This window comes from Hypoxylon trugodes, assembly GCF_022578975.1.
Source record: "Hypoxylon trugodes strain CBS 135444 unplaced genomic scaffold F4822scaffold_4, whole genome shotgun sequence".
Classification (NCBI taxonomy): domain Eukaryota; kingdom Fungi; phylum Ascomycota; class Sordariomycetes; order Xylariales; family Hypoxylaceae; genus Hypoxylon; species Hypoxylon trugodes.
The window spans coordinates 3,398,508-3,424,680 of NW_026250019.1; the positions used below are offsets into that span (position 1 = coordinate 3,398,508).

A 26,173-nucleotide genomic window follows, 5' to 3' on the forward strand; every position below is an offset into this window, starting at 1 on the left:
AAAACAGGCATTTCATATAGGGTTGGCTGTGCATGGCATGTTCTTGGCGATTTTCCCCCACAGGACGGCCGAGGGATAAGCTGTAGATTTGCTTGATACAACAGTGTCTACCTAGGTACCTAGGTAGGCAGCCAATTGCGTTCTCGCGAGCATGGGGGCTACTTTTGTAACCCCCTATCGTCCTGTAAATCTCGCCTCTTCATTGGACCAATAGTTCTAATCCTGTGGACAGGATAATGACTCCAAAGGGGCTGGATTATTTCCTCACCAGTGGCTTTCTCGTGGTCCAGTAGAAGTATGGAATTCAGATTTTCGCACATGGCACGGCGAGATATAAATACATAAAGACCCGAATGTTTCGCATATATGTTTTGAGTAACTCGACATACTCTAGTAATGCACCACTACAACCCTAATCTTCCATCTCATGGCTTCTTTAAGACTTCTTCACGTACAGCTATTTATATTTCTGCTGTACGACAGTACCTAGCTATCCATACAAGGTTACCTAAGAGACGTGATGGCCAAGGTAGCACGGTATGCAGTATCACTTGGGGGTTATAATGTCTTAGACGACAGACTCATTTAGGAGTCCCTACCTTTCAACACTCAGGGGGGGTGACAATGGGCTATCAAACGAAACTACTCGAAAAATAGATGAATAGGGGGCATTATAACATATAAATGGCATCTACCAACAAACTGGTTATATAGGTTCATTCATGAAAGCCAGCTTCGCCCAGTGATGACATTACGACTTGAATCATATTGTGACCTGCACCACAATGGCATTAGAACGTCTCGAAGATTGGCCTCTTACTCCTGTAGCGGAGCGGTCCTCTATCCAACCACCTACGCAGCATGCGTCAGAAGAGGAGACACTCCCAATGTCAATATCCATTGAATCGATAGCCCCATCTTCACCGATATCAGTATACTCGCATATTATGAGGGACCAACCGTCTCATTTGAATACGTCGTCAAACAGAAGCGCAGATGATCTTCCCGGGAATCGTAACGATACCCATGACAACAGCCCTGTACTGCTTAACCAGGCTTCGCCTTCGTCTACACTGGTGGTGTCTAGCGACGATACGGAAGGGCAGGGGACAAAGGTCGACTCTCGACTGCCTATCAGACAGTCACTTAGCCTATACGGGTGCTTAGTTATCTTCGGAGGGTCTATCTTAACTTTAGGCGTTGTGAGTTATTCCCAAATTAAAGTCATGTGTTTGGATTATGAACTAACTATGGTTGCCTAGATGGCTTTCCTTATTTTCCTTTGGGCAGTAGAGGGGCCTGCCGGTGGTGAAGCAGCGACACATACATGGCGCCAAATCATGCTTAACGATTGGGCAACTAGAGCAGTCACCTTATCTTCTTTGGTTCTACGCTCAGTCATCGCAGCTCAAGCGACAGTGTGTACATCCTTAGTCGCCGCACTTCTAATAGAACGCCGCCAAGTCCGCTTATCGCAGATTACCCAAATGTCCATCGCCAGAAGCGTCAACGATGGGCCTCAGCAACTCTTACGAGATGTCATCTCGTCGAGGTCTTCCAAGATGGTGTTCAATGCCGGGACTCTCCTTTTAACAGTTTTAGGCCTAGGAGCTCTAGGAATCCAATTCTCTTCAACGCTTCTCTTGCCGGATTTCGAAACTGTTATTCTTGTCCAAGATTCAGAAACAGTTCGACATAATGTGGCCCTTACACCAGACAACCAGGACGCTGTATCGGACATCTTTGCGACGACGTGGCCTACCCTACAAGGTGAGACCGCATTGTTTGGGGAATTGGACTCGAATAGCATGGCGGAGCCCGATGAACACGGTGTTTCGCATAGTGGCCCCAGATTACGAGCATTTCTACCATTTGAGAGCGAAGAGCGCACAAGGATGAAGTCCTACAAGGGCCCGGCTTTCACATTGAAGACGGAAGTTTCCTGTATGAGGCCCTCGATGGACGCACAAATTCAAGTCCATCCATGGTCCCTCGACCTCCCATATGCGTCTTTATCTGGCAATATCTTATACAACCAAACATTTAAAGACAACGGTATAAATCATACAGTAGATTGCTTCAAGGGTTACCGTGGGTGGGATGACACGTGGGCTACTCTTTGCTTCCCGGAAGTTTTTAATTGTACCATGCCTTCGCAACCCGATCCCGATATTGTTGGTTGGTCGGCTGCCATCTGTCGACTAGATGCTGTCGGGATGGATGAAGGAGAAGCCGACATTGACTTCTGGCAGGACTCACCTGATCTATACGGGCCGACCTCAATGATCTTCCTAGCGTTTGCGACGAACGCGGATATAGCCGATTACGACATCAACAACACCCGTAATGGACTCGGTGCACCAATGCAATCTGAGGAATGGAACGGTTATGAATTATATCCTGGGCGTTTCTTAAACATCAGCTTGTGCTTCTCGACCCTTAACACAACCGTCTCTAGTGTTGATATGGCCACAGGATCCACAAACCTGTCGGAACCCCAGTTCAAATGGAGCACAAACCGGAGTACATCAAACATAGCTACGCTACAGACCTTCATGGGGGGAGACAACGTGCACAAGAGCCCGGAAGACAGGGGCATTCTCGCCATCAAGGACGTCCAGTACCCCATACCTCCTCCCGCCTTTACCTCAGAGGTAAATTCTACATCGTCTATAGATGACACCTCATTTAGCGAGTGGGCCTTGTGGCATGGTCCGTCTGCGGCTATCTGGGCATGGGCCAGTAATAATGAAAGTCTAATTGTGTGTACGTCCTGCCAGAGCAGGGGATTTACAGCCTTGAAGGACGGAGCGGCGATTTTCGAGCAGATCGTGAATACGAGTGACCGAGTCGCAGTAGCGATCGATACGTACATCGCGAAGTTGGTTCAAAACTTCTATTACCTTATCCTTCCCCTTTTTGACGTACCTGGAAACATTGAGGTCGTCTTTTCAACCGAAGCGCGCATCCCCAAACAGTGGAACGGCTTGATAGCGGTTCTTGTTATGGCCTCCGTGGATCTCGTATGTGTTTGGGTGATTACAGCTCTCTATATTAGGAACGTCCGATATACAAGGCAGGGAGATTTCTGGCATACAATTTCGCAACTTATGTCGGAACCCACACTATCTATTTTGAAACAGAGCAATGAGCTAAGGGATAGCGAGGTCTCGAAATTGCTGAAAGTGAATGACCCGTGGGTTAGTATTGGTCGATCTATGGACACGGGCAAGGTGGAAGTTCTCCAAGTTCATTAGTACGGTGTTAAGAAAAAAAAACACTATACCATCTGTCATTCCCCTCAGCGAATATGAGCCAGGTATCGTGGCAGCTTTGTGTTAAGACATTCCTTCCTGATGTTGAGCAAGATTCCCTAGCCTAGAACATATAACAATTTACCATCCTGAGATGTTAGAATAAACACCAAGTAATAGATATGTTCACGAAACTTACCTTCTAAAAAGCTCCTGGATATTTGACAAAGAGACTTAGGTACCATATGGACTCAGGCACTTCCTCTTCGGCTTACCCCATCGTTACCTCCACAGAAGGACACTCCGCAAAAGGCACAGCAATCGGCTTTTCTAGACAGACCCTGACCTGCCACCCCCTTTCCTTCATGGGCTTCGGATCGTCACCAATCCTAAAGTCCGATAATATTTTCTTAGCGACATGGGACGCGAGGGCCTCGAGCGTCTCAAAGGATGAAGCTTCCATCGTCTATACAACGTGTCAGCATCAGCAAGTCAGTACTTAGCTATTACCAAGCACTCACCTCCACCACAATCTTCTCCAGCTCACTATGAATATCCTCCGCAACATCAAACCGATCAATCTCCACATCCGCAATCAGCATCTGCTTCGCACCACGCTCATTCGAATTAACCCCAATCAAAGTCGGCACATGAAGACCCCGGATCCTTAAGCTGCGAGAGTACGACACCAATGGGTTTTTACTAGTCGTCTCCTCCTTCTTAGGAACGCTATGATCCCTAAAACTAGCACGAACCTCCAAACTCACCCCAGCGCCAAGCAACGACGCCTTCGGCAACCTAACCTCGAGCGCCAACGAGCGCAATCTCGCCGCATCTAAAAACGGCAGTTGATCCGGGGGTAAAGCAACACGACTCCCATCAACAACACGCCCCGTCATCCGCACCCAGAGTAACTCAAACACATCCGCCGTGCGCGGAGTCTCGATCTCCTTACTCCCAGTCGTAGCCCCCGTCGCCGCAATCACGTTCGCAGCAACCGAGCTCTCACCCGTCGGATGCGATCTCGGTTTATTCCCCTGCCCCCATAGCTCTAAACTACTAAGCAAATTCTTACTCAGCGTGCCATAATGCACAGTCCCCGCGTCGAGTTTATCCGTATCGCCTGATTTAGACGTAGATGAGGCGGTGGCGTTCCCGGAAAACGGATGCGCGAAAGATATCTCAGAGGACAGTAACACGGGCTGTAATTTCCCTGACCGACCCCATGCGTCCCGACCTACGGGTATCGCGCCCTGGAGGTTACGCACGCGGACCAGGGCTACGGGTTGTCCGGCGTCGGCGCGGGTTTGCCAGGTGCTTACGAGGGGTGCGGGTGGATCTGCGGCGCCGTCGCCGGTGGTGGGAGGGCCGGGTGGAGGCATATTGGTGGGTGGTTCTGTGTGTGATGGTGATTTCCAGAGGGAGGATAGCATGTTGTGATGTGATGTAGAAGTTAAAATGGTTTCTTTTTATTAATAGTTTGGGTTGTTTGTTGAAATATGTAGCTTTACTCAGAAATGACGCAACAAAGCGGATGAGTGAGTGGAGCGGGTTTAGTGAGTCTTAATAGCTTGGTACTTGATATTGGAATACTAGAATACTTAATATTAACACAAATTGTAAGAAAATAACTTATGTTAGAGTTTCTTGAAAAAAATTCGTATGAAAGGATGAGAGAATAAGAATCGAGATTGTAAGAAAATATGAGGCGATAGAAACTCCGCATAGTATTACGTAGGATAGGTACCTGTTAGGTCGCACAGCTCAGGCTCCACTCACTGTTCCAGCTCACTGACCAGCTTAACAGGCAGAAGAGGGATCTTCCTCGATGTTGGTTCTATAACACCTCACCGCACCTCAACTATACGTTTATATAGTCAGCCTGTAATTAATAAATGCCTTCGTTGCCTAATATTCCCAGGAGGATCAACACGTATAAAGCCAGGTCCAAATCGCCAATTGACAATGGAAGAATTGAATACTCACTACCCTTTTAATCTACCCTAAAAGTGATCATTAGAAGATTCTCTCATTCGTATAAAAATTCACAATGCCTTATCTCAAAGACGTCAAATACTCGCGCGAGGAAACCATCGCTGTTATCCGAGATTTCTATCAATTCCTCACGAAATTGTACCTCCCCGAATCCGCCATAGTCGAACCACCACCAGAAGGTTGGCCAACAATTACGAAAGAGAAATTCAGCCCCTTAGGAAAGTCGGACGAAGTCATCGAACTTCTCCGCCATCTCCCCTATATCCGCGAGCCTCCTGATGATAAATACCGACTCTACGGCGGTCCTTTTATTCATTTGCAAGACTGGCGTAGTGGTCGCGAGAACCAGGCGCTACTCGAGGGTGACGGCGAGGGCCTTAAAGTTATCACGGAGGGGTGGCAAGCGTTCGAAACTACACCCCCGGACGTTATTGGCCTCACTAGCGGGGGGCGCGATTACGCTGCTTTCCTGCTTGATACCCATCTAGGTGTAATCTACTGGAACGACCATAGTAACCGTACCGTACAAGAGAACCCATCGCGGGAAAGAATCCTGGATGAACCTGACGACTACGCGCCAGAGGAGCAGCATGATTGGCGATGGGAACCCGCGTGGGCCATTGCTGATTTCTTCGAGGTCATTAAAGACGAGTACCGATCTTTGCATTTCGTACCGCTTAGCTGGAGGGAGGTGACCGATATTTATATGATTTATTCTGAGAATGAGGAGGGCATGCTCCCCATGATGCAGGAGATCTATAGACAGCATGGGTGGCCTAATTTAGATGTTTATCGCAAGGAGGATTGCTTGAAGGCTGTGAGAGAGGCTCTTAAGGAGCATTATCCTGACATAGCTTGGGACGATACGACTGTGGAGGAGTACGAGGATTGTATTAAGCGAAAAGGATGAGTGATGCTATCTACCAAGCATCTAGGTATAGTGAACCTGCGAAACACCTATCAGCAGAAATGCAATCTCACGAAATCTGAATTGAAATATATAGAAAATACCTAGATACATCTCGTACATATTCAAATAGCATTCTCAGCCGGGTCATAGATCATAGACCACGTATATTCCGTGATTCCTCCCCACGTAGATAAATCAGTGGTTAGACATTCAACATCGCGGAAACCGCATTTCCGGTATAGCGAGTGGCCTGCTGGAGAAGAATCAAGGTACGCGATTAGACCTAGCTTCTTCGCTTCTTCAATGCCCCATTTTACAAGCAGCTCGCCTGCGCCACGCTTCTGGTGTTTTGGGTCGGTGTGTAACAGCGAAAGGTCTTGTATGCGTTAGCAGTGCCCGTACGACATTCGTAGATAGAAGCACATCCCCTGTTCCAACTCCTCACACCCCTTAAACGACCACCCCATCCCGTCTCAGGCTGCTCAAGTAGAGTACTCACAGACACAATTCCTCCCCGCCAAGATCCGTTCCCTCTGCGTCTGCACACCCCCAAACAACAGTTCACACGCCTCGCCATTACACCCAGCACCAAAAGTGCGGGGTTTCCAATGCGGCTTCACATCGTCATAGACATGCCACTTCGCAAACGCCACCATCTGCTCCCCATCTGCAGGGAGGTCCGTGTCGATAATTTTGAGCCAGCGTGTCGTAGGATCCTGTTTCAACTCCGCGGCCAGCTGTCCCGCACGCAGATCTAAGATGTTGGGCGGAAAGGGTCCCGGGAAGAGAATCTTGTTGTTGGGGTTGGGTGCGTACGCCTCGTGCTCGATCTGGGCGGATCGGCGGGCGTCTGCTTCGGTGGCTGGCTGGAGTTCTAGAGGCATGGTTTTGTTTAGATGGAGTGATTAGGTACCTAGGTAGGCTACCTTATAAGTACCTGGCTATGTGTAAACGGAAAGATGCACTATAACTTTCGTGATAATCGACTTAGATTAGCTATAACGTGAGAAATTGTAGATTCGCCAGTTTTATCCCACGGCTCTCTGATTTTAGTTATACTAGACTCTCATTATACCTTGCAACGTTGACAGTGTATAATTCGTATAGTTCGGGTAAACTCATTGCGATATACTCCTTCAAAGAACCTAGTTACCGGTCTCTCACCCCCCCTGGACGCCATGCATCTCGGTGGCTTTAAAAAGAAAAGCAGCGGCTGCACTTCGTATAGGCATCGTAGAATGACTCATTCCTGGAGTGGGGGTTAAAGATGGTGTATATCCGGTGTGTAGGTAATAGCGAACACCGACGAAACTTGTTGATATAGACAAGAATGTAGCAAATCCATATACCAATGATGTACGAAGAAAACAAACCAAAACTTAGGCGGTCTATCAGGAATATACCTACAGGAAAACTAGGAAGTACCTAATATTACCAGAAATCTATAGGTAGATTTATGTATCTGGGAATTTCCAGTGTAGAGAAGTCAAAGATAATTTCTAATAGTTGTCACTGAAGATAACCAAGACATGCACCCAAACCCCACTTAGATCATCACTAATTCCGCTACAACTATGCGCTGCAGATTTCTCCAACGGAATCTTTACCAACAACACAGCACGGATAGGCACCTGCATACACCTACATGCCGCCTACAACTAACATAGGGTACACCGACGGTACACTACATACAGCCCTGAAGCTGCTTTAAGCAAGCATCCAAATATACGGCACACATGTACCTACCCGACGTATGAGCTCATCAACAGACGCCATCTATAGGGGCATACAAACACTACCACTCCCACCTAGACTGCTATAACCCCCACAAATAACACACCCATCCAACCATTCCATCCAACCTATCCTTCGTACCCCTCCCCCTCGTACACTAAACCCTTTCTACCCACCCCAACCAAGGTCTAAGCTACCTCACTGCCTCCCTACCATTGAAGCTACCCCTCCCGGTACCCAGGCAGTAAAATGCCACCACCCCTCCCCCCCGGCCTAACCCCCGGCCCCACAAGCACCCCCCGCGGCCGCACCGTCCACGCAACGCAGACCTTCGCCCCGGGAAGCACAATCGCCGAATTCACAGATCAAGACCCATCCCATCCCGCTCCCTGCATCGCGATCCCAGATACACCCAGTTTAGCGCGAACATGTAGTTACTGCCTCGCGGTCGCAGCACCCTCCCTCCCCCTCTCCTTCCCCTTTCCCATCCCAGGATCCAGCAGCAGTAGTGGAAGTGGTGGTGGAAATAATGAAACCAAAATCACCCTCCGGACATGCACAGGCTGCAACACAACCCGGTACTGCACCCCCACCTGCCAAAAATCCGACTGGGCCCTCGCCCACGGAAAAGGCGAATGCAAAGCCTTCAAACGGGTCAACGTGTCCCTAGCAGAAATGGCATCCCTTTTACCCCCAAGACCCGGCGGCGGACCCGTTAACCTCCCAACCCCAATCCGCGCTTTGATCCAAGTCCTCGTGCGGCCGGAGATGAAAGCCGCGGTTGAGGAGTTGGAGGGGCATTTAGATTCGATTGATGCGCGGACGGGGGAGGGTACGAAGCCGGAGGAGATGGTTTTGCAGGCGCAGGGTGCGTTGCATTATTTAGGTCGCGAGATGACCTCTGAGACAATTGCGGTGGCGATTGGGATTACTTGTAAGGTGAGTGTGATATGTTCCTAGCTTTTGTTTTATATTCGTTCAGAGGATCCAATCTAACTGCTATGTAGCTACAAGTCAACGCCTTCAACCGACGCGACGAAGACACGGGCCAGAGCGGCATGTACGTTAGCCCTGGGCTTTCCATGATCAACCATTCCTGTATGCCGAACGCATTCGTGCAATTCGTAGGTCGAAAGGCCGTCCTTCACGCGATCCGCGAGATCAAAGCTGGCGAGGAGGTTGAGATATCATACATCGGTAAGCTCCACCCTAGTATGCATATCCTATGATCATGCTACTAACAACCAGCAGACACAACACTACATCTCGCGCAACGTCAACGTGGCATGAAGCAATATTTCTTTAAATGTACCTGTCTTAGATGCGAAAGAGATCTAGACATCTACCAAGTCTGCCAGACACATCCCCATCTCGAGCTGAACTCATTCAGTCTCACTCCCGATCTGGACAAACTCCGCAATCCCCCCATCAAGCAGAACCTAAACTCGAGTAAGGATCTGCAAGCATACATCGACCAGATCTACCCAATCTGCAAAGAACCGCTACCGCTATCGAATCCCTCAGGAAACCGGCAGCAACTCCGTCAACGATGGAATATGTGTAAGCAGCTTCGAGACACAGGATTGTATGCTATTGAACCAATACCCTTCATACTTGTCGAAGCCAGCCTTTGCCTCGTCGAGGCCAAGAACCTTGCATCCTCCCTGGTCATCACATGTTTCCTGGTTTTGGATGTTGAACCATACAGAAACCCGGTCCCTTTCTCCCAGCTACGGGTAAGGGGTATGATGACGCTAGCGCAACTTCTAACCAACACCGATTTGATCATCAAATCTTACAAATCGAAGGGGGTAGGCGGTGCTCTTGCGGGAAGAATTACTGAGGTTCTAAGCAAAATGGATCAAGTAACCATCTGCCGGGTCGTCCTAGAAATGGTCGTCCATTATTGTCCTGCGGCTCATTCGGGAGAGTGGCAGATATACCACAAAGCCAAAGAGATGCTGGATGACACCAAGAATCTTGCTGGCCGCGATACCGAAGATGCAATGATTGACGCTTTTTTCAAAAACCCGAAAGGCTTGGAAGAAAAGCGTTTCTTCGAGACAACGGTCCTGGAACCACTCAAAGCAATTGCGGGTTTCTTCCCTGAGGTCATGGATGCTGAATTTGGTGCATAGTCGCAGGGTGTGGAATACTGTGACCAAGAATGTTTTTACATTCAGCCATTCGACGATGAATTTTGTACTACTGTCTGCCTTAGACCTTTTTTCAACGCCCTCTTGTCAATTGTGCCCGACTTAGTAAGTCGTGGTGAGTCAGATAGCTTGTCATCTGATACCTGGGCGGTAATAGATGATGACGAATTCATAGAAATGTGACCCTGATTCTTGACCGAAACGCTAGACCATGTTGCTCGCGTCGATCTCTTAGTTGATGGAGTAGCTAACGGTGTGTCCTTCGACTGAGGACTACGCTTTCTTTTCCGCCCAGATGACTCGGTGAGAGAATGCGCAGGGTTTTTATGTTGGATTCTCTCTTCTGTAACATCCTGGTCGGCCGTTTGCGCCTTTTCCATTCTCTGAATCCGTCCTTTAAGCAACTCTAATTCCATTTGGAGGGTTTCAACTTGACTTGCTCTCTGGCCAATCTTCGTGATACTAGTTGTGAGAATCTCGATCTCTTCTGTTGGAAATATGGTATTATTCGGTTGTTTGCGTGATCGTTCTTGAGCTAGTTGTTCTCGAAGTTCTTTCAGCTCAGTTCTTAGTGAGGCTACTTCCTTCGTGTAAGATTTCGTAGTGGTGTTATTTTGCTTTGCAATTTCTTTGGTCCCGCGTAGTTCTTCTCGCATGAGTTCCATATCGCGTTGCGCACGATTTAGTTCTGATGCGAGGGTTTCATGTTTTTGTTGTTGCTCTTTGGTCACCTTCTTAAGATCACCGCTTAAAGATTGCCTCACATCCGCGATTGTCTGCTTCGCAGAAGCAAGCTCCCGTTCAAGACCGACATAAACTGAGCGATCTTGTGATATCTTCTTTACCTGGCTAAGTTCGGTCTTGAGTGAAGAAACGCTGTTTTCCACATTAACAGACTTTGATTGATAATCTTTTAAACGATCTTGCAATTTTGCCATACTGTCCCGCAACTTCTTGGCTTCACCTTCAATACGAAGAACAGCATTGTCAAATGAAGAGGCCATTTGGTAACCAGCGCGATTCAATTGTTGGACTTCATCCCTCTGGGAATCCAATTGAGCTTGTAGATGGTCAAGGATCTGGCTTTGTATTTCGGAAGGGCCATCGCCATTCATGAACATATGAGCACCGCCTGCAGTGGCCGAGTCTGCGCCAGCAGTAGTGAATCCGCTATGCGAAGCTTCTCTAAGCTTGAGAGTCCTCTGAATAGTAATTTCAATGTTACTACCGTCTGATGCAGTCGTTTTAATTGACGAATATCGTAAGAATAGTTGTCCTCTGCAGGCGTTAGCTTAAGCCCTCGCGGTGAGAAACGTACGTGAATTATTACTGGTGCAGAACATGATTGACAGGTGTATCGAGACATCTAAGTCCAACTCTAGCACGGCAATTGACACATGCTACATCTTGCAATTGACTACGAGAATATTTATCAGCTATAATTTTCCAGGATCATGGATATAGGTAATTCATACCAATTATCTATCAACGTATTCTCCTCACCAAGTCGCGGTACACCCGTAGGCGCAATGTTCAAATTATCGTCATTGTCAATAACTGGACTGATGTAGCTTTTCCCAATCTTGATCCACAAATTGACGAATTCGCCTAGAAGGTGATCGCATCCCGTACAGCTGCAGAATACTCGATCCATAATGACGGGATACTACATGGGATTGGCGCATCAGGTAGAACGTATTGTTCAATGCTTTAAGATTCAGTTTGAGTAATGGATGGAATGATTGAACAATTGATGGATGGATCCATCGGAGATCGTTCAGCGGGTTCCTGCATTTATGGGGCTGGTAGACCCACTGCGGGTCTCGATAAGCGATACAGAACCCCCCCTGTAATGTGAACTTAGAACCGCCTGGGCAGCCGCTACACTCACGTGTATGATGTCAATGAGGTTATATCGTAAACAACGCATATACCGACCAGTTAAGTACATAAAATGGTATCACTTCACACATAATTCACGTAAAACTATCCAAGATCCCGAAAAACAATGAATATTGAAAGCCAGCCACCTATTTCTTTGGTAGGCCTATATACCCATCCCAAATGGAGAAAGAGTATGAAACGGGGTATCTCATAATCCCAATGCCCAAGTGCTAAACCGCATTCATGGCTCATGTTCTCGTATCTCATGGGTCCCCTCACGCCACTGACATGTCCTATCATGAAAATATCAGAGAACCACCAACCCAGGAACAACATTCGCCTCATTCATTTGACTCCAATGAACCCAATGCCATTTCTCGCAACGCCAGCCGCCTTTCTCAACGCCTGGTCCTCCCTGTCAGTCCATTTAACACTAAGATCCTCCCAAGCTTTACCAGACCCATTGTATTCTTTCTTGAATTGGGCCTGCATCGCTTGCATCCTTGCCATCTCACGGGGATCTCCAGAACCGCTAAACACGATAAAACCTGTGCAAGGGGGTAACGAGTCGTGGATGCGCTTGATGCGCTGTGTAAGGTTCTGTATGCATGTCTCAAGGGACACGCCAGAGAGATCAGGAGGCGTCAGGTCACCTCTTCCGTTCCACCATCCTTGGAACGCTTCCAACTCGCGGAATCGGGCAAATACAAAATCGACACCACCAGCAGGTATTTCCTCCCCAGTCGGATCACCCATTACGGCTCTGATAGTCCCGTTGGCTACCTCCTCGTCCGATCCGCAACCTATGGGAAACGTCGCGGCTGCACCAGCACCCTTCATCGGGTCACCCCAGTCCACCATAGCACTGGTCTTCCCAACGTTCACACCTCCCTTGGCCTCGACGCCGCCGTTAGCGCGGTAGGCTTTGCCTTGTCGCGTCAGTCGGCGAAACAGATTCTCACCCTGTGAGTCGTTGTTCCCCCAAGCTTTGCCCTTCTCGCATTTCTGCTTGACGAGATCTAGACAGGCCTTCGCATCTTCTATAGAGTCGTGCCCTGCGGCGCCCTTTTGAATCTCACGCTTGAGGAATCGTTGCGCCAGGAACTTTAGGCCATTCTTCAAGGGGGGTCCTCGGTTGTGTGGGAAGAGGATCGAGGTGTCGACAACAAAGGGATGAGTGAGTTGTAGAGCTTTTAAGTCCGATTCTAACGAATGCCCTAGAAGAATTGTGCGGGGGTGGAGGATATGAAGGAGCTTGGCCTGGATATCCTGTAGTGTCGTAGTCACTGGCGCTAACATTTCTTCCGTGATGCCGGAATATCGGGTGAGATAGTCCGTGATCGGCTTGTCTGGCTTGACGAGCTCATCAAGGACTACGGTCCCATCCCAACTAAGCAGACTCACTCTCGTGAGAGAGAATTCGTCAGGACCTGTCATACACATCTCACAATCTAGCGCAAGGACTTCTCGACCCGCTGTGACGCTTCCTTGCTGTATCTCTTCCTCTGGAGCGTCACCATCTTCGGGGTTCTGGACATTGGTGTGAACCCAACCCTCTGGATCTTGGTAGTTTCTACGACGGTCGATGGGTATGAGGGCAGGATGTAATAAGTAGCCATTGGATTGAAAATCCTCCGGCATCATGAGGAACTCGGTGATCCTCGTTCGCTCGTCCTTCCAGCCTTGGGGCTCCTTCACGTGCCGGGCACCGTTCTGGCCTTTGGGTTCTTTCGTCTTCTCATTGGGCGCTGTAAGTACGGTCCCAATTGGCGAACGTATAGTTCCATACTTCTCGTTTCCAGGAGTCTTGACTGGCCAAAGGTGTGGAAACATATCCGCAAAGTCCTTTAAGATTTCCGGGAGCTCGTCCTTTTTGAGTAATCGCGGATAGTAGTCGTCGGGCGATGTAAGTACTCGAGCTTTTTGGTCGAGGTCGAGAGGAACGGCATTGTATGTCGCGAAGTCGGTGTCTGGTTTGAACATAGCCTCCTCCAGTCCCGGTACCATTATTGCGACAATCTTTCGGAACTGAGGTCGTTGGGAGACGGCGACCCATTGCGGCGCTATACCATCGGCGAAAATATAAAGGATAAGGCTGCGCAGCGAATCAAGTCCAATTTTTGATTGGAGCTTGGCGTTGTAGTTGAAGACAATTGAAGGATAATTTGTCGATTGCGGCGCAGGAATCTTCTTTTCTTTCTTATCTTTTTTCGCCTTCTTGGACGAGCGTCGGTCGACAATTTCCCATCCCTCGTCGGGCTCGTCATGTGGCTTCGGTCGCTTTAATGCTTCACCGGTTGCAGGTGTTGCAGGTATCGCAGGCGTTGCAATTGGGGTGTCTTGTGCAAGTCCAGCGGGGATTTGCGCCGGAGAAGCTTCGACATTTATGTCGAAGGCGGAGGTGGAATCTGCCATTGGAACGGGTTCGTTCATGGCATTCAACTCAAAAGAATCGGTCAAAAAATCACCTTCAGGAAGCCCAGCAGCGGAGTCCATAACAGCGTTGCTTGTATAGGGACGTTCCTAAGGAATTGATTTGAGAAAGATGCTAGAAGCATGAATGAATGGTAGAACCATCAAAATTTAAGTATACAAGTAAAGTTGGATTGTAGCAGCTTGCGCGTACTAGAAGTGCCCCACCTACAAACTTGCATGCACATGTACACAGAGAAGGTACCCTTACGGGAAAGGTTGTGATTGGTCAATCACGGATCTACATAATGCCCCACAGTAACAGTGTAAACCACACTGTATTTACTAAAGGCTTTGATTGGCCAGAAACACGGCGTCTGACCCACACCCCACCATCAACTCTTTTTTTTCGAGCTTCACCTTCAGACATAGATGGAAGTCACGGTGGGATCTAACTCTGCATAAAATTTTAGAAATTCCGTATGAGGCAAGCAAACATAATTAATCCGCGTTCGGCGAGCGGGGCATCGTTAAGAACGGTAAACCGAAAAATGTTAGAAGATATATGAACTACCTAGGTATGATTGTTTGATATATATCAGCTGCCTCTTCCATACGGCGAAAGTTCTATAAAATAGGTACGTAGTAGCTTGGTAAAATTGAAGCGACTGCCTAGCCAATACTATACACCAATATTGAGAAAACTTTACGGTCTCTCGCACCTATCTACCCGATTGCTCCTATACAAAAAATGCTTTATTAAAAGAATGAGTCCTCCCTCCGCCCTTTTGAACGCCTGACGATGCAAATTCTATGTATGTGGAACTCTTATAACTTGCTCTTGATCGCTTGCTGTTTGCCCTCCTCGGATACAATGACAACAATGACACAAATATCATCGACCTTGCCGCCATGCCAGTCCTCTTCTGGGTAATACTTTTGAACTTCCTTCGCAAATGGGCCGTCGCTTCGCCGGTCTTTGCTGGCTGTCTTAGCCGCTGCGGCAATATCCGTCGCAATTACACTCTGTAGTGTCGAGGATCGTTGTGCTGAATCCTCGGCTAGGCTTTGGGTAAACGGCTTCAGGTCATCAGCAACTAATATGCCGCCATCGCTAGTTTTCCAAGCACCGAGGCTAACCATTCGTCGGCTAGCTAGTCGGAGTACGTCCTGGTTGAATAGGTTATCCCACACTCCATCGCTCGCGAAGATCAAGATATCGCCATGCTTGAGCGTATGCTGTGTCACGTCCGCGTCTCTTGGGTAATCGCATAACTGAGCCCCGCCAAATACTGCGGCACGTGCGAGCATGCTGGCCGGCACAATGGAAAGTTGGTAAGGTGTGTTGAAAGCATGTGTTTGCGGCTCCGAATAGCTATGTACGGCATTCAGGCGCAAGTGTACAAACCCAGAGTCGCCTAGGTTCGCTACCTCTAGCATGCCATCCTCGCTTGCGATCGCGATAGAAGCCGTACTACCCCCTGCATGTATAGACCCATCCCGACATACGTCATCGAATCCTCTTTGCATTAACGATCTCGCTGTCAGTGTCGGGTCGCCCGCGTCCGGTTTATGCTCGTAAGCTGCCGACGCCATGTAATCGCAGAAACTATGGGAGAAATCGGCCGGGTCAACTCCACTATCCTCCCAGCCTCCAACACCGTCAGCAATTCCAAATGCGACGGCGTTGCTTTCGCCCACACGACTTATAAAAAAGGCATCTTGTCCGCTAGCCGGCCGTTTCGATTTAGGTCGCTTTTGTGTCTGGATGCGGTTGTATGGATTGAAGTGGAAAACGTGGGTTGCTGCGTTGAAGTCCTTGTGCTTTGCGGAGAAGGAAGCGGCGGCATCGTAGGTAAATTTATGTCTTGAGCCCGTCTGTGCTTTCGAATCTGGCAGTCGGAGGATAGATTGTACAGAGAAGGTCCTGATAGGACGGCTTCGCAGCGGTAAGGGAGATGTGCGTGGGAATGTCGGCCTTGGTTGGTGCTGAAAAGATGCTATTAGATATTTAAATGGTACCCCATTATGTATCTTCGAGAGCATCGTGGTTTAACCTGAGGAGGTGGCTTTCCATGGGTGGCCATGGACTGCAATAGAATTACCTACCTCACCAACTTCGCCCTTTTTTTGTGTGTGTTTTTCTTAAGAGGTGCAATTCGTCGTCACTTACAATTAATTCTCTCTATCTAGACTACGCTAGTAAGGCAAAGTCTTGGCAGATGACAGCAGCTGCATTGGCATTTGTAGGCCGGCGGACTCTCGGAGTTCGGCACCATGCAACCGATGAAGTATAAACTCCATGGCACGTGCTTGCGCGTAGTGTCGGCGGCCAGGATAGGTGCAAGATATGTACGTTCCCGTGTTTTATGCATCACATCTAGGCAGGAGCATCTATCATTTTCGTTACGTGTAACAATATAATCTCTTATTTCTGCAGGTCTCACATTGACTCATACTGATATGATTAATCATCTATCGCTCGTCTTGCTGTCTCCCGTCTGTGGCTTCCCGTTATTCCGGCCCCCTCTTTAGCTCCCATGAGCTATCCCGTTTGCCGGTGTAGACAAAATAAACATTGAAAATCCTTAACACCGTTGTAGTATTTAATATGTAGTATGTTTTCTGCCCTCGCGTTTTCCTAATTCGTCGTACCTTTATTCAAACCAGGTTTTGCTTTCAATTGTAACCTAGGCGATGTCTTCCTCGGGTCCGACCAGCATCCCCTCGGAAGTCCTCTTCGAAATTACTTCATACCTCGACCCACGAGCACTTAAATTTCCGCGCACGACCTGTAGATGGACGGATGCATCTCTTTTCGATTCATTTGCCCGTCAAAAATTCCGTAGGATTCACTTCCTCTGCACCAGATATGGCCTTCAAACCCTCGTGGACCTCTCCAAGTCTCGTGTGTCACCTTATCTCAAACATCTAGTCATTTCAACGTGGGTCTATTACCCTCTCGTATCTATCGCTATAAGAAACCGCCTTGTAAATCGTGGACTGTACCTCCAATTGGATAAGTTCAAGGAATTCCGCAATGACCAGGAATTACTTTAGAGTACGATGACCTACGGATGCTCACTGAAGCGTTCTGCAACCTCAGCTTAGATAAGGTATCAGTCGGTCCAGACGATGATCGCTTCTTCTCCGCTATTGGGGTGTCAAAGATCGAAAAGGGAACCTCAGTTTACGTACGACATAACCAAGTGAGACCCTATGGCGTCTACCAATTGACGGGGAATTGTGTGCGGAAAGTATTATTTGCGTTGGTCAAAGCAGGATCGGGACTGAAGAGATTGTCTGAGACGATTGTTGTACCAACTGAGATCAACCGGTTTTGCCTCAAAGGTCAATACCTCGATAGAACGTTCGATGCGCCGGCATATATTTTGAATGAAGAGTATCATGCTTCCTTGACGGCTGGGTTGCTTGGCTTTCCTATGCTTATGGGCTTATCTGAGCTTGAGCTCAGCCATGTAAACATTGCCAACTACGATTTTCTTCGCATTATAGAGAAACTCTCGGTATCATTACGAAAACTGAAACTCTGTGCCGTGAAATGGCTTTTCCGACTCGTCGGCTCATCTATGGACCAACTTGTCAACAAATGGGCCGAATTCGCTATACAGTCGGCTCAAGTCGGTAAACATCTCCAAGAGGTGAATTTTTGTCACATACAAGTAGTAATGAATGGAGAAGTTCATTTTAGTCCACAATGGGGGCCAAGAGATGGACGAAATGGATGGGATGGAACATTCTGCTACGCAGGCCCAGACATGGGTAGGGTTCCAGGGGAACCCGTCACTTTAGGCCAAGGATATATACCGGGCAGCCGGGTTGCCGTAAGTATAAACCAGCTCTGCCTCTAGACTATTGCGGATACTAATGTTAAAAGTCAAGACTCGGCACCGCGATATTGGGTACGCTAGTCTCACCATGGAAGAACTTTTCATCGTTTTTGAAGTACACGATTCGAACGCAGATGAGGAAGACATGATCAGAGGTAAGCAGTGTTGCCTTTTTCTCGCCTAGGAAGTCGTATTTTACAAACTGCTAATATTGATTATTATGGCAATACCGTAGATTATGATGCCCAAAAAGACCATGATTTCAATTTAATGTAGAGTCCCCCGAGTCAGCGAGAGAAAATAAGCTATATGGTGATTGGGAGAGTGAAAGGAAATAATGCGGAATTATGTACTGTAGAGTTGCCAATGTGGCTGGATGACGTAATTCAAAGAGCTACATACATGTAGTGGTCTATGTGGAGAAAGGGAATTGAATTCGGACGGGTGGCTCGGATAGTGTGCTTGGAGTAGTACGATGGTACAATGACCGCATGTGGAAATCTTGTCGGAATAAATGACGGGCCGATATGGTTGATTAATTGAAAGCATGTGATTGGCCGGGAACGATGATAGCAATAGCCGAGGGCAAGCCGGGTCGGGTGGAAAGTGGAAAGAGGAAAGAGGAAAATGGAAAGTTCAAAGTTTCAATGATGAATACATTCTCTTCCTTTGCCACTATTCCCGTAACAACTTAACTAGAAAACAAAACAATTTACAAGAACCCTTCGGTCGGTTGATTCTCTTTGTTTTTACAACTATCGTCATACATTTTATTCTTCTTTACTTCCCATTAATTCCTTAATTATACCTTTCGCGACGCCAAGGAACAGAGAATCGACCAACCAACCAATCACACTATCCCGAATTTGCCCGCAATGGCAGCTCTTCGCTCTACCTCGACTCGGCTGCTGGCCGCAGCTGCGTCGCCACGCTCTGCGACGCTTCCTACGATGTTCGTACGATCAATGGCTTCTGTAGGTGGTGCTACGGTCGAAGCAAACCCGAAAGGCAGTACCGATTCGCGCATGAAGTCCTTCCAGATCTACCGGTGGAATCCTGACACCCCGACCGAGAAACCGAGGATGCAGACGTACACATTGGACCTGAACAAGACAGGACCCATGGTACTGGATGCTTTGGTCAGGATCAAGAACGAGTTAGACCCCACGTTGACCTTCCGTAGGAGTTGCAGAGAAGGTATCTGCGGTAGTTGCGCCATGAACATCAACGGAACGAATACATTAGCATGCTTGTGTAAGTATCTTGCGACAATAATTGAATAAGGTAGTACGATGTGTAGCTAACATTGATTTCACAGGCCGTATTCCCACAGATACAAGCGCCGAGATGAAGATCTATCCACTACCCCACACATACGTCGTCAAGGATCTGGTCCCTGATCTGACGCACTTCTACAAGCAATATAAGTCGATCAAGCCATATCTACAAAGGGATACACCCGCACCAGACGTACGTTATCATAATTCAAGGGTTATATACTAGTCACCATATACTGACTATATTGGCTTCTTAGGGCAAGGAATACCGACAGAGCAAAGCGGAACGACGAAAGCTAGACGGTCTATACGAGTGCATTCTCTGCGCATGCTGCTCAACATCGTGTCCGTCATACTGGTGGAACTCCGAGGAATACCTAGGCCCCGCTATCCTATTACAATCATACCGTTGGTTAGCCGACTCCCGCGACGAGCGTAAGGCGGAGCGCAAGGCCGCGCTCGACAACTCGATGAGCTTGTACCGATGCCACACTATCCTCAACTGCACAAGAACCTGCCCCAAGGGTCTAAATCCCGGTCTAGCGATCGCCGAGATCAAGAAGGAAATGTCGTTTTAAAACAATAGCCGGAATTATGAAACATAGACGAGCTATGAGAGGGTCTTAGAAGCCACGAGAAGGGAGTTTAAGAAGAGACAGTGGAAGAAGACAGAAGACAATTGTACAAAGTTTCGATTACGAGATATGTATGTTACGGGATCCTTCTCTCGTTCATCACCGGCTGGTTGTATACGCCAGTCGTGCTCCTTTGTCTTGTGCGAGCATGGTTGGAGTTGTGAGTCTTATTTTTATTATCCTTGCTTAGTAAGGACCAATCGTGATATCAAATACAGGATTATCTATGTTAGCTGGGCTGAGCGTGTCGTCCCGTCTATCCTAGCGTGTGCATGTGCGTTGAGCAGGACTGCTTACTTCTATGTGCCATTACTACAGTAAATGAAATATCGCGTTGGAATATTACTATGCTAACCTCTAGATTTCAACCAATTTCTGGGTCTCCTGTGGCTGCTCCGGTTTCCTATCCCCTTGGCTAACAACCGCGCTAGCCTTCCCTTCAACAACACTTCTCTTCCCCTGTTCACTGTCTACCTTAGACTTCGACTCACTAGCCTGACCACCAATATTCTTCTCATCCACACCCTTCCCCTTACTCTTCACTACATTCTCCGCCCCCTTTTGCTTATCCTTTTCTTTCTCCTTCACCTTCTCCCTCTTCCTCTCCTCCCTCAACGCCCTCCTACCACTCCCGCCACCCCCACCACGAGCATGTACCTGCGCCAACATCCCCACAGTAGGCACACCCCCCGCCGTCCCCGGACCCGCGTACCACTGTCCACCACCGAATCCACCAGCTCCAAACGCCATATTCATAGCCGCGGTCCACCACGCGGGATGATGGCCTAATCCGACTTCGCGGAGTCCTTCGGGTGTCGCGGGCATCGCGTGCGCGTACCGGCATTGCGGTCCCCAGCGGCAGGTTCCGCGGTGGCACCAGTGTTTGCAGTATATACTACCGCCTCCACTGCTCGGGTTTGGGGGTTGGGAGGTTGATGTTGAAGAGGTGTTTTTGCGGGTGGTGGATGTGGAGGGGGGTATGGAGGTGTGTGAGTTTTTGGCTCCCGAGGGCGCGCTGGGGTTGTACCATGTTTGTTGCATGCGGTCTGCTGGGTGGAGGGTTGGTATTGAGGGGGTTACGTAGAGAGAGGGCTGGAGAGGGTTGTAGGGGTGCATCATTGGGTAGGGGCTTGAGTTTGGGTTCATGGGGGGCGTGCTGCCTGCCACAGTGGGTGAGGGGAGGCGCTGTTGTGGGTAGAGAAGGGGTATGTTGCTGCCATTGCTGATAGCCTTAGGTTTCTCGGGTTTGGTAACGGTAGTCGGATTACCAGTTCCTTCTGCCTTTTTGCTAGGGATTGTGTTAGTGTTGGGGTTATGAATGCTGCTAGCGAGAGACCTCATGGCTGGATCTACGCGCGTGTTCAGTGGCGATTCGGTTGCTGATTCAAGCGACGATGAAAGTGTGGATGACGTAGATGAGGAGGCAGATATGTAGGATGCGTTAACAGGTATGAGTACCCCGTTATCATTCCTAATGCCGTTTTCATCCATGGGACGCTGTTGTTGCTGCTGCTGTTGGTGTTGACGGCTCTCACGAGAAGCTCCTTCCGTAATACTACTTGGTATTGCAGGTGGTGCCGGGGGCGCTTGTTGAAGGCTATTGTGCATATACACCTGATAATAATCAGGGTTCCGCACAACAGTGCCTAGGTTAGTGAGTCCCACGGTCTGCTCGAGGCCTAGCTCACGCGGCACTCCGATTATACCTACCCATTCGGGTAACTGGTCTACGGGCACGAGAGGTACGATGGGACCCGGTGCTGTAACCGTGCCGGAGGCTGTATGTCTTGTCACGCCCGGACGCACGATGAAATGATGTGGTAGTGGGACATGGTTCTGGTTCTGTCTTTGGGCTGATGGAGGGATGGTATTGTTATTAGGTTGAGGAGGCATAGGTGATAATGAGCTACCACCGCTGGCGCGTTGTATTCCACCTATTGTCACTCCTTCACTGCCGACGGAATGTCGGGTGCTGTTCGTGCCATTCATCGTTCGTGTTCAGGGGATAGTTCATTATCCATCAGAATTGAAGCGAAAAAGACATAATAGAGATGATGTATGGTGGTATGAGTCAGTTATCTCAAGTTATGTAAGTCTAATAGTCCCATTTTCCATTAGCAATCCGGTTATACCAGGCTTAAGCCTATGTTGTCTCGTTTGACCCATATAAGTCCGTTTGCTACATCGTTGCTGCGAAGGCTGTCGCTTGTAGCAATGTTGTCGATTGTTTAGGTATCTAGCTAAATCCAGAGTCAAGATATATCATAGTCAAATTGTTGGCCCTACTGTTAATATCTTTCCGGGAGGTTTCTTACGCTGCTATCGGTTTAGTTGGTTAAAATGTAAGCTTTTGATCACAACTTCAACGTTCTTGGTTCATGTCTATCGACAAACATCCGGGCATCATCGGGCCTCAACTCTGATTCTCGCATCTAAACCATCAACGCAAAACCCAAGCTGCCGTGGCCCGTCGTGCAGCTCTACCTCCCGCTTGACCCACTTACCAGTCTTGCCATCTGGTTGAGAATTCTCGCCTAACTCTTCGGATATTACCGGTTCTCTCTGCTCTTCCTCTTTTTCTTCCTCTTCTTCATCGCTACTGTCTTCCACTTCATCATCGAACCCCGCAACCGGATCCCATTCCCCTGTTTCCCAGATCAAGCGCAATCCAAGCGATTTCGCGCCAAACAGCTTGCCAGCAATCCCCTTAACAGCGTAAATATCAAAGCTCTTTGGAATCCTAGTTGTTCGCTCCACAACTTTATCCGTTTCACTAGTAGAAGGATGGAAAACAAAGTGCACCGTGACCAGTCTGGCTTCTAGAAATGCTGGGTTGATCTCCTTCCGCCTGTTTACTACGGGTTCTCCGTATAATTCGCATAGCTCAGCGTAACGCTTGTGTTGCTTGATTATATCCGCCTCTTGGCCTTCAGGTACCGTAGCTAGATGTTTGGCAATGCGACCTAAATAGTAGACTTCTGCGTCCTGACGGTCGGAATTGGAGATTGTACTGAAATTCAAAGTCTTGAGGTTTGCAAGACGGCCAACTGTAAACATGTACGCTTCCTCCGTAATGGTCTTAGATTGGGTGGAAAATTCGGGATCTGGGTTGTCGTAAATAGGGTTGTGGGAGAAGCGGAGAGAAGTCATGCCAGGGAAACATATTGGCAAGGTATCGACGAATTTCCATGATGATATTTGGTTGTATGATAGGTCCACATATCTCAGATTTGACGAAAATATTGGTGGGTTATGGGTCGGATCTTTTGTGACGGTAGATATGGCGTTACCCTTCAGATGAAGATTGCGGAGAGCGGTCAATCCAGAGAGACTAGCAAGATTGGCGACGGCGGTGAAATTGTTAAATTCCAAATCTAGAGAGACCAAAGTAGATGATAGCGTTAAGAGTGGCGTTTCTGGTAAGAATGATAATTGATTTGCGCTGGCCGAGAGTGTGGAGAGCGTCTCAAACTTGGTTGCAATATGGCATATCTCTTCCCAGCTCATGAGAGTTTCCTCAAGAGCTAGGTCTTTGACTCCCCTCAGGGCGTCATTCGCACTTTCAAGACCGTCATCGTTGAATATGTCCTGAAACCGATTGCCACTTGATGCCAATTAGTCACAGGAATATTTCAGAGGTTACGTCAATGTATGACTTACTTCAATCGCAAGCTTCGCAATGACTGCAATTCCGAGCAAATATCCACAACAGTATTTAATTTTTGGAAAAGGTTTCGGCTGAGATCTAGCTCAACTATCTTCGGGCAGACTTGGCTAATGCGTTCATTACCATCAAAGTAAGCCGATGCAATTCGTGCGCCATCGACGATGACGACTTTTAATTCGGATAGCTGAGCTTGCTTGCGCTGGATCTTGTCGAACCCAACTTCTTCTGCTACTTTATTTGAGAATTTAATGGCAATTGTCTTCGCCAGCTCAGACGCATATTTATCTGTCACCGCCGTAACGAAACTCTGAGGTTTCTCTGCGGGGCGAGTTGGTCGTACGAAGGATGCAGCGGTGGCTGATTTAGACCGGCCTTTTTGTACTTAGAACTTATGTATTTAATCATATGCGAGCAAGGGAGGAACTTACAAGCAAAATACCTTACACCTTTATGAGAGCCATCGTGTTTTCCTCGAGATGGATCGTCCCATTCGACGCCAAGCCAGTTACCAGATGTACCGCTGACCTCACCAATATAGCGGACCGTACATACAGCTCCGTCGTAGGATAATCGGTCACCGACTTTAGGATTCGTAGCCATGAGTATAGATGTATTACTGTTAAATCATTCGGAATAACAAATTTGTAACCATTGACGAAAGGGTCGAATTGGTTGATGTTGTAGAATACTGGGGGAAAGTTAACAATTAGGCACCCGTTTTTCTTGCTACGAAGCAATTTGTTACGGCGTCACATGTGGATTTGTTACACACTCAATATCTACCTAGCTGAAGCACCACCTCAACTGCCATTCTTGAGTTGGGAAACTTCGAATACTTTCAGTTGTTATTTACTTCATACATAATTTGAATCGAATATTGCAAATGGAAAATCGCTCTCAATCATTCAACCTTTTTTTCCCCAATCAAAGCTTGCTCTTAGATTCCCCTACCACCTTCATCAACGCTCTTCCGTTACTCAAGCATACCTTTCCACCAGCTACCTTAACCACGAACCTCACCTCTTCCCATTCGCCCTTAACTTCACCGGTTCTCCACACAGAAGTAACCAGCTTGTCACCGGGCCTTACCGGGCTCGCGAATCGGGCTTGGAACTCCTTAATATTAGCGGGGTTGCTACCACCAAGCTTCTGCAGCAAGCCATGGCAAGTCGAGTTGAACGAATAAAGGCCATGGATAATAACACCACCGAAACCCATCTTCTTGCCCGGCTCTGGGTGCGCGTGCAGTGGGTTGTAGTCGCCATTAAGTCGGTATCTTAATGGAGTTTGCGTATCCGTCTGGTCCTCAAACTCGACATCGGGCTTCTTGCCTTTGGGAGGTGGGAAGTTCTCGGTGGCTGGTCCCTTAGGGCCACCCCAATTACCCTGTGCGACGTAGAACGAACTGCCGATGGCGCGCGTATAGACTTCATTAGTACCAGCATCGACGAGGTCTTGCTGGATCTCGACGACCGAACCCGGGCGCCCCTTGTCGTAGACACCTAGGACCTTAGTTCGAATCTCAAACTTCTTGCCAGCTGATGTTGTGGGCAAGGGCTTGAGGAATTGGACTAGTCGCTGGCCATCTACAACACGACGCGCATCGAAATCAGGAACACCAGGGATCTTGATGGCCTTCTGGGCGGCGTAGAAGTCGATAACTTCTTGTTCGGCCTTCTTGAAAGCTGCGCATCTACTTGTTAGTTATACGGGTCACAGCCGGTTACGGGATACTTCATACGTAGAATAACCGGGTAAGTCGGGAATACTGAGAAGTTAGGATCGAGTTCCTACTAAGCTATTAGAAGGGGACTTCTACACCAATTTTAAAATGGATGCAAATACTAACATAAAGAAAGTGAAGCTCATCGGCGGTACATCCTATGGTATTGGCGAATAGCAGGACATCGCGCTTTGTCCACGATACTTCCGTGGGAGGGTATTCAAAGCCAGCTCCAGGACCGCTCATTTTCGTTTACGTTCAATTGAGAATTATATAATTTCAGTGAGATATTAGAGGCAATTATGGTTTGGAATACAAGCAATTGGGTTTTTGGACGTATATATACAAATCAATTGAAACTTGGATGTAATAAAGAAGACTCCGAGACTGGAGACTGCTCAAGTACTCGGGTGGGGACCGGCCATCTGATTAGATACGATCAACCTTTGAGCCGAGGCACAGAATTTATGGGGCACTTTATTTTTTTAGCCCTAGTTCTAGGATCTGTGGGGTATTATTGCGTACCTACAGAAGCTCCAGGGCTGTGGAGGTACGAATTTAGTGGTGGGGTACGAGTCTCCAGCTGCTAAATCTCATCGCCTGCCTAACCTAATTTTAGCACCCCACCAGCGTCATTCTGCCATGTCCCACCCACCTTATTATCTGAATTTCAAT

At 48.2% G+C, this 26,173-nt stretch overlaps 13 protein-coding genes across 13 annotated transcripts; 5 read left to right on the forward strand and 8 right to left on the reverse strand.

The window, feature by feature from the left end:
- Positions 1-675: 675 nt before the first annotated feature.
- On the forward strand, positions 676-3,509 carry F4822DRAFT_230987 (uncharacterized protein). Its single transcript, XM_051454130.1, has 2 exons — positions 676-1,202; positions 1,263-3,509. The coding sequence occupies exons 1-2, from the start codon at positions 786-788 to the stop codon at positions 3,255-3,257; spliced, it is 2,412 nt and encodes an 803-aa protein (XP_051316032.1). The 5' UTR covers positions 676-785; the 3' UTR covers positions 3,258-3,509.
- Positions 3,510-3,525: 16 nt separating this feature from the next.
- On the reverse strand, positions 3,526-4,636 carry F4822DRAFT_428598 (Dihydroneopterin aldolase-domain-containing protein; the record flags this gene model as incomplete). The annotated part of the gene is made up of 2 exons (XM_051460939.1): positions 3,526-3,720; positions 3,776-4,636. The coding sequence occupies 2 exons, from the start codon at positions 4,634-4,636 to the stop codon at positions 3,526-3,528; spliced, it is 1,056 nt and encodes a 351-aa protein (XP_051316033.1).
- A 340-nt stretch (positions 4,637-4,976) lies between these two features.
- On the forward strand, positions 4,977-6,535 carry F4822DRAFT_401363 (uncharacterized protein). The gene is made up of 2 exons (XM_051457936.1): positions 4,977-6,195; positions 6,261-6,535. Exon 1 carries the CDS (start codon positions 5,305-5,307, stop codon positions 6,157-6,159), a length of 855 nt encoding a protein of 284 aa, XP_051316034.1. The 5' UTR covers positions 4,977-5,304; the 3' UTR covers positions 6,160-6,195; positions 6,261-6,535.
- F4822DRAFT_231012 (acyl-CoA N-acyltransferase) lies at positions 6,188-7,350 on the reverse strand. The gene is made up of 3 exons (XM_051454131.1): positions 6,659-7,350; positions 6,261-6,535; positions 6,188-6,195 (listed from the first exon to the last, which is right to left on the reverse strand). Exons 1-2 carry the CDS (start codon positions 7,041-7,043, stop codon positions 6,282-6,284), a joined length of 639 nt encoding a protein of 212 aa, XP_051316035.1. The 5' UTR covers positions 7,044-7,350; the 3' UTR covers positions 6,188-6,195; positions 6,261-6,281.
- Positions 7,351-8,142: 792 nt separating this feature from the next.
- F4822DRAFT_443188 (uncharacterized protein) lies at positions 8,143-10,052 on the forward strand (the record flags this gene model as incomplete). The annotated part of the gene is made up of 3 exons (XM_051463078.1): positions 8,143-8,832; positions 8,901-9,090; positions 9,145-10,052. The coding sequence occupies 3 exons, from the start codon at positions 8,143-8,145 to the stop codon at positions 10,029-10,031; spliced, it is 1,767 nt and encodes a 588-aa protein (XP_051316036.1). The 3' UTR covers positions 10,032-10,052.
- Positions 10,052-11,990, reverse strand: F4822DRAFT_231041 (uncharacterized protein). The gene is made up of 3 exons (XM_051454132.1): positions 11,525-11,990; positions 11,380-11,466; positions 10,052-11,327 (listed from the first exon to the last, which is right to left on the reverse strand). Exons 1-3 carry the CDS (start codon positions 11,701-11,703, stop codon positions 10,073-10,075), a joined length of 1,521 nt encoding a protein of 506 aa, XP_051316037.1. The 5' UTR covers positions 11,704-11,990; the 3' UTR covers positions 10,052-10,072.
- Positions 11,784-14,521, reverse strand: F4822DRAFT_401371 (exonuclease). Its single transcript, XM_051457937.1, has one exon. The coding sequence runs from the start codon at positions 14,427-14,429 to the stop codon at positions 12,279-12,281; it is 2,151 nt and encodes a 716-aa protein (XP_051316038.1). The 5' UTR covers positions 14,430-14,521; the 3' UTR covers positions 11,784-12,278.
- A 369-nt stretch (positions 14,522-14,890) lies between these two features.
- On the reverse strand, positions 14,891-16,506 carry F4822DRAFT_401372 (protein serine/threonine phosphatase 2C). The gene has a single exon (XM_051457938.1). The coding sequence runs from the start codon at positions 16,389-16,391 to the stop codon at positions 15,174-15,176; it is 1,218 nt and encodes a 405-aa protein (XP_051316039.1). The 5' UTR covers positions 16,392-16,506; the 3' UTR covers positions 14,891-15,173.
- Positions 16,507-16,732: 226 nt separating this feature from the next.
- Positions 16,733-18,836, forward strand: F4822DRAFT_401376 (uncharacterized protein). The gene is made up of 2 exons (XM_051457939.1): positions 16,733-18,230; positions 18,284-18,836. The coding sequence occupies exon 1, from the start codon at positions 17,423-17,425 to the stop codon at positions 18,215-18,217; it is 795 nt and encodes a 264-aa protein (XP_051316040.1). The 5' UTR covers positions 16,733-17,422; the 3' UTR covers positions 18,218-18,230; positions 18,284-18,836.
- A 72-nt stretch (positions 18,837-18,908) lies between these two features.
- Positions 18,909-20,258, forward strand: F4822DRAFT_231080 (succinate dehydrogenase ubiquinone iron-sulfur protein-like protein). The gene is made up of 3 exons (XM_051454134.1): positions 18,909-19,450; positions 19,515-19,666; positions 19,731-20,258. Exons 1-3 carry the CDS (start codon positions 19,072-19,074, stop codon positions 20,049-20,051), a joined length of 852 nt encoding a protein of 283 aa, XP_051316041.1. The 5' UTR covers positions 18,909-19,071; the 3' UTR covers positions 20,052-20,258.
- F4822DRAFT_231081 (uncharacterized protein) lies at positions 20,259-22,304 on the reverse strand. The gene has a single exon (XM_051454135.1). It carries the CDS (start codon positions 22,095-22,097, stop codon positions 20,466-20,468), a length of 1,632 nt encoding a protein of 543 aa, XP_051316042.1. The 5' UTR covers positions 22,098-22,304; the 3' UTR covers positions 20,259-20,465.
- Positions 22,305-24,469, reverse strand: F4822DRAFT_231063 (RNI-like protein). Its single transcript, XM_051454133.1, has 3 exons — positions 24,204-24,469; positions 23,769-24,147; positions 22,305-23,712 (listed from the first exon to the last, which is right to left on the reverse strand). Exons 1-3 carry the CDS (start codon positions 24,373-24,375, stop codon positions 22,512-22,514), a joined length of 1,752 nt encoding a protein of 583 aa, XP_051316043.1. The 5' UTR covers positions 24,376-24,469; the 3' UTR covers positions 22,305-22,511.
- Positions 24,470-24,486: 17 nt separating this feature from the next.
- On the reverse strand, positions 24,487-26,000 carry F4822DRAFT_401382 (Thioesterase/thiol ester dehydrase-isomerase). Its single transcript, XM_051457940.1, has 3 exons — positions 25,625-26,000; positions 25,517-25,565; positions 24,487-25,460 (listed from the first exon to the last, which is right to left on the reverse strand). The coding sequence occupies exons 1-3, from the start codon at positions 25,742-25,744 to the stop codon at positions 24,700-24,702; spliced, it is 930 nt and encodes a 309-aa protein (XP_051316044.1). The 5' UTR covers positions 25,745-26,000; the 3' UTR covers positions 24,487-24,699.
- Positions 26,001-26,173: the final 173 nt, after the last annotated feature.

Bases quoted from the DNA above. Each gene is read 5' to 3' on its own strand.
- F4822DRAFT_230987 (XM_051454130.1), top strand. From the start codon at position 786: ATGGCATTAGAACGTCTCGAAGATTGGCCTCTTACTCCTGTAGCGGAG. The intron at 1,203-1,262 runs GTGAGTTATTCC...ATGGTTGCCTAG, and splicing joins CTATCTTAACTTTAGGCGTT to ATGGCTTTCCTTATTTTCCT.
- F4822DRAFT_401363 (XM_051457936.1), top strand. From the start codon at position 5,305: ATGCCTTATCTCAAAGACGTCAAATACTCGCGCGAGGAAACCATCGCT.
- F4822DRAFT_231012 (XM_051454131.1), bottom strand. From the start codon at position 7,043: ATGCCTCTAGAACTCCAGCCAGCCACCGAAGCAGACGCCCGCCGATCC. The intron at 6,536-6,658 runs GTGAGTACTCTA...AACGCATACAAG, and splicing joins GGCGGGGAGGAATTGTGTCT to ACCTTTCGCTGTTACACACC.
- F4822DRAFT_231041 (XM_051454132.1), bottom strand. From the start codon at position 11,703: ATGGATCGAGTATTCTGCAGCTGTACGGGATGCGATCACCTTCTAGGC. The intron at 11,467-11,524 runs GTATGAATTACC...ATATTCTCGTAG, and splicing joins AATACGTTGATAGATAATTG to TCAATTGCAAGATGTAGCAT. The intron at 11,328-11,379 runs GTAATAATTCAC...TAACGCCTGCAG, and splicing joins GTCAATCATGTTCTGCACCA to AGGACAACTATTCTTACGAT.
- F4822DRAFT_401371 (XM_051457937.1), bottom strand. From the start codon at position 14,429: ATGGACTCCGCTGCTGGGCTTCCTGAAGGTGATTTTTTGACCGATTCT.
- F4822DRAFT_401372 (XM_051457938.1), bottom strand. From the start codon at position 16,391: ATGCTCTCGAAGATACATAATGGGGTACCATTTAAATATCTAATAGCA.
- F4822DRAFT_401376 (XM_051457939.1), top strand. From the start codon at position 17,423: ATGCTCACTGAAGCGTTCTGCAACCTCAGCTTAGATAAGGTATCAGTC.
- F4822DRAFT_231080 (XM_051454134.1), top strand. From the start codon at position 19,072: ATGGCAGCTCTTCGCTCTACCTCGACTCGGCTGCTGGCCGCAGCTGCG. The intron at 19,451-19,514 runs GTAAGTATCTTG...TTGATTTCACAG, and splicing joins GAATACATTAGCATGCTTGT to GCCGTATTCCCACAGATACA. The intron at 19,667-19,730 runs GTACGTTATCAT...TTGGCTTCTTAG, and splicing joins GGGATACACCCGCACCAGAC to GGCAAGGAATACCGACAGAG.
- F4822DRAFT_231081 (XM_051454135.1), bottom strand. From the start codon at position 22,097: ATGAATGGCACGAACAGCACCCGACATTCCGTCGGCAGTGAAGGAGTG.
- F4822DRAFT_231063 (XM_051454133.1), bottom strand. From the start codon at position 24,375: ATGGCTACGAATCCTAAAGTCGGTGACCGATTATCCTACGACGGAGCT. The intron at 24,148-24,203 runs GTAAGTTCCTCC...AAGTACAAAAAG, and splicing joins AGGTGTAAGGTATTTTGCTT to GCCGGTCTAAATCAGCCACC. The intron at 23,713-23,768 runs GTAAGTCATACA...ATTGGCATCAAG, and splicing joins TTGCGAAGCTTGCGATTGAA to TGGCAATCGGTTTCAGGACA.
- F4822DRAFT_401382 (XM_051457940.1), bottom strand. From the start codon at position 25,744: ATGAGCGGTCCTGGAGCTGGCTTTGAATACCCTCCCACGGAAGTATCG. The intron at 25,566-25,624 runs GTTAGTATTTGC...ATAGCTTAGTAG, and splicing joins ATGAGCTTCACTTTCTTTAT to GAACTCGATCCTAACTTCTC. The intron at 25,461-25,516 runs GTATGAAGTATC...GTAGATGCGCAG, and splicing joins GACTTACCCGGTTATTCTAC to CTTTCAAGAAGGCCGAACAA.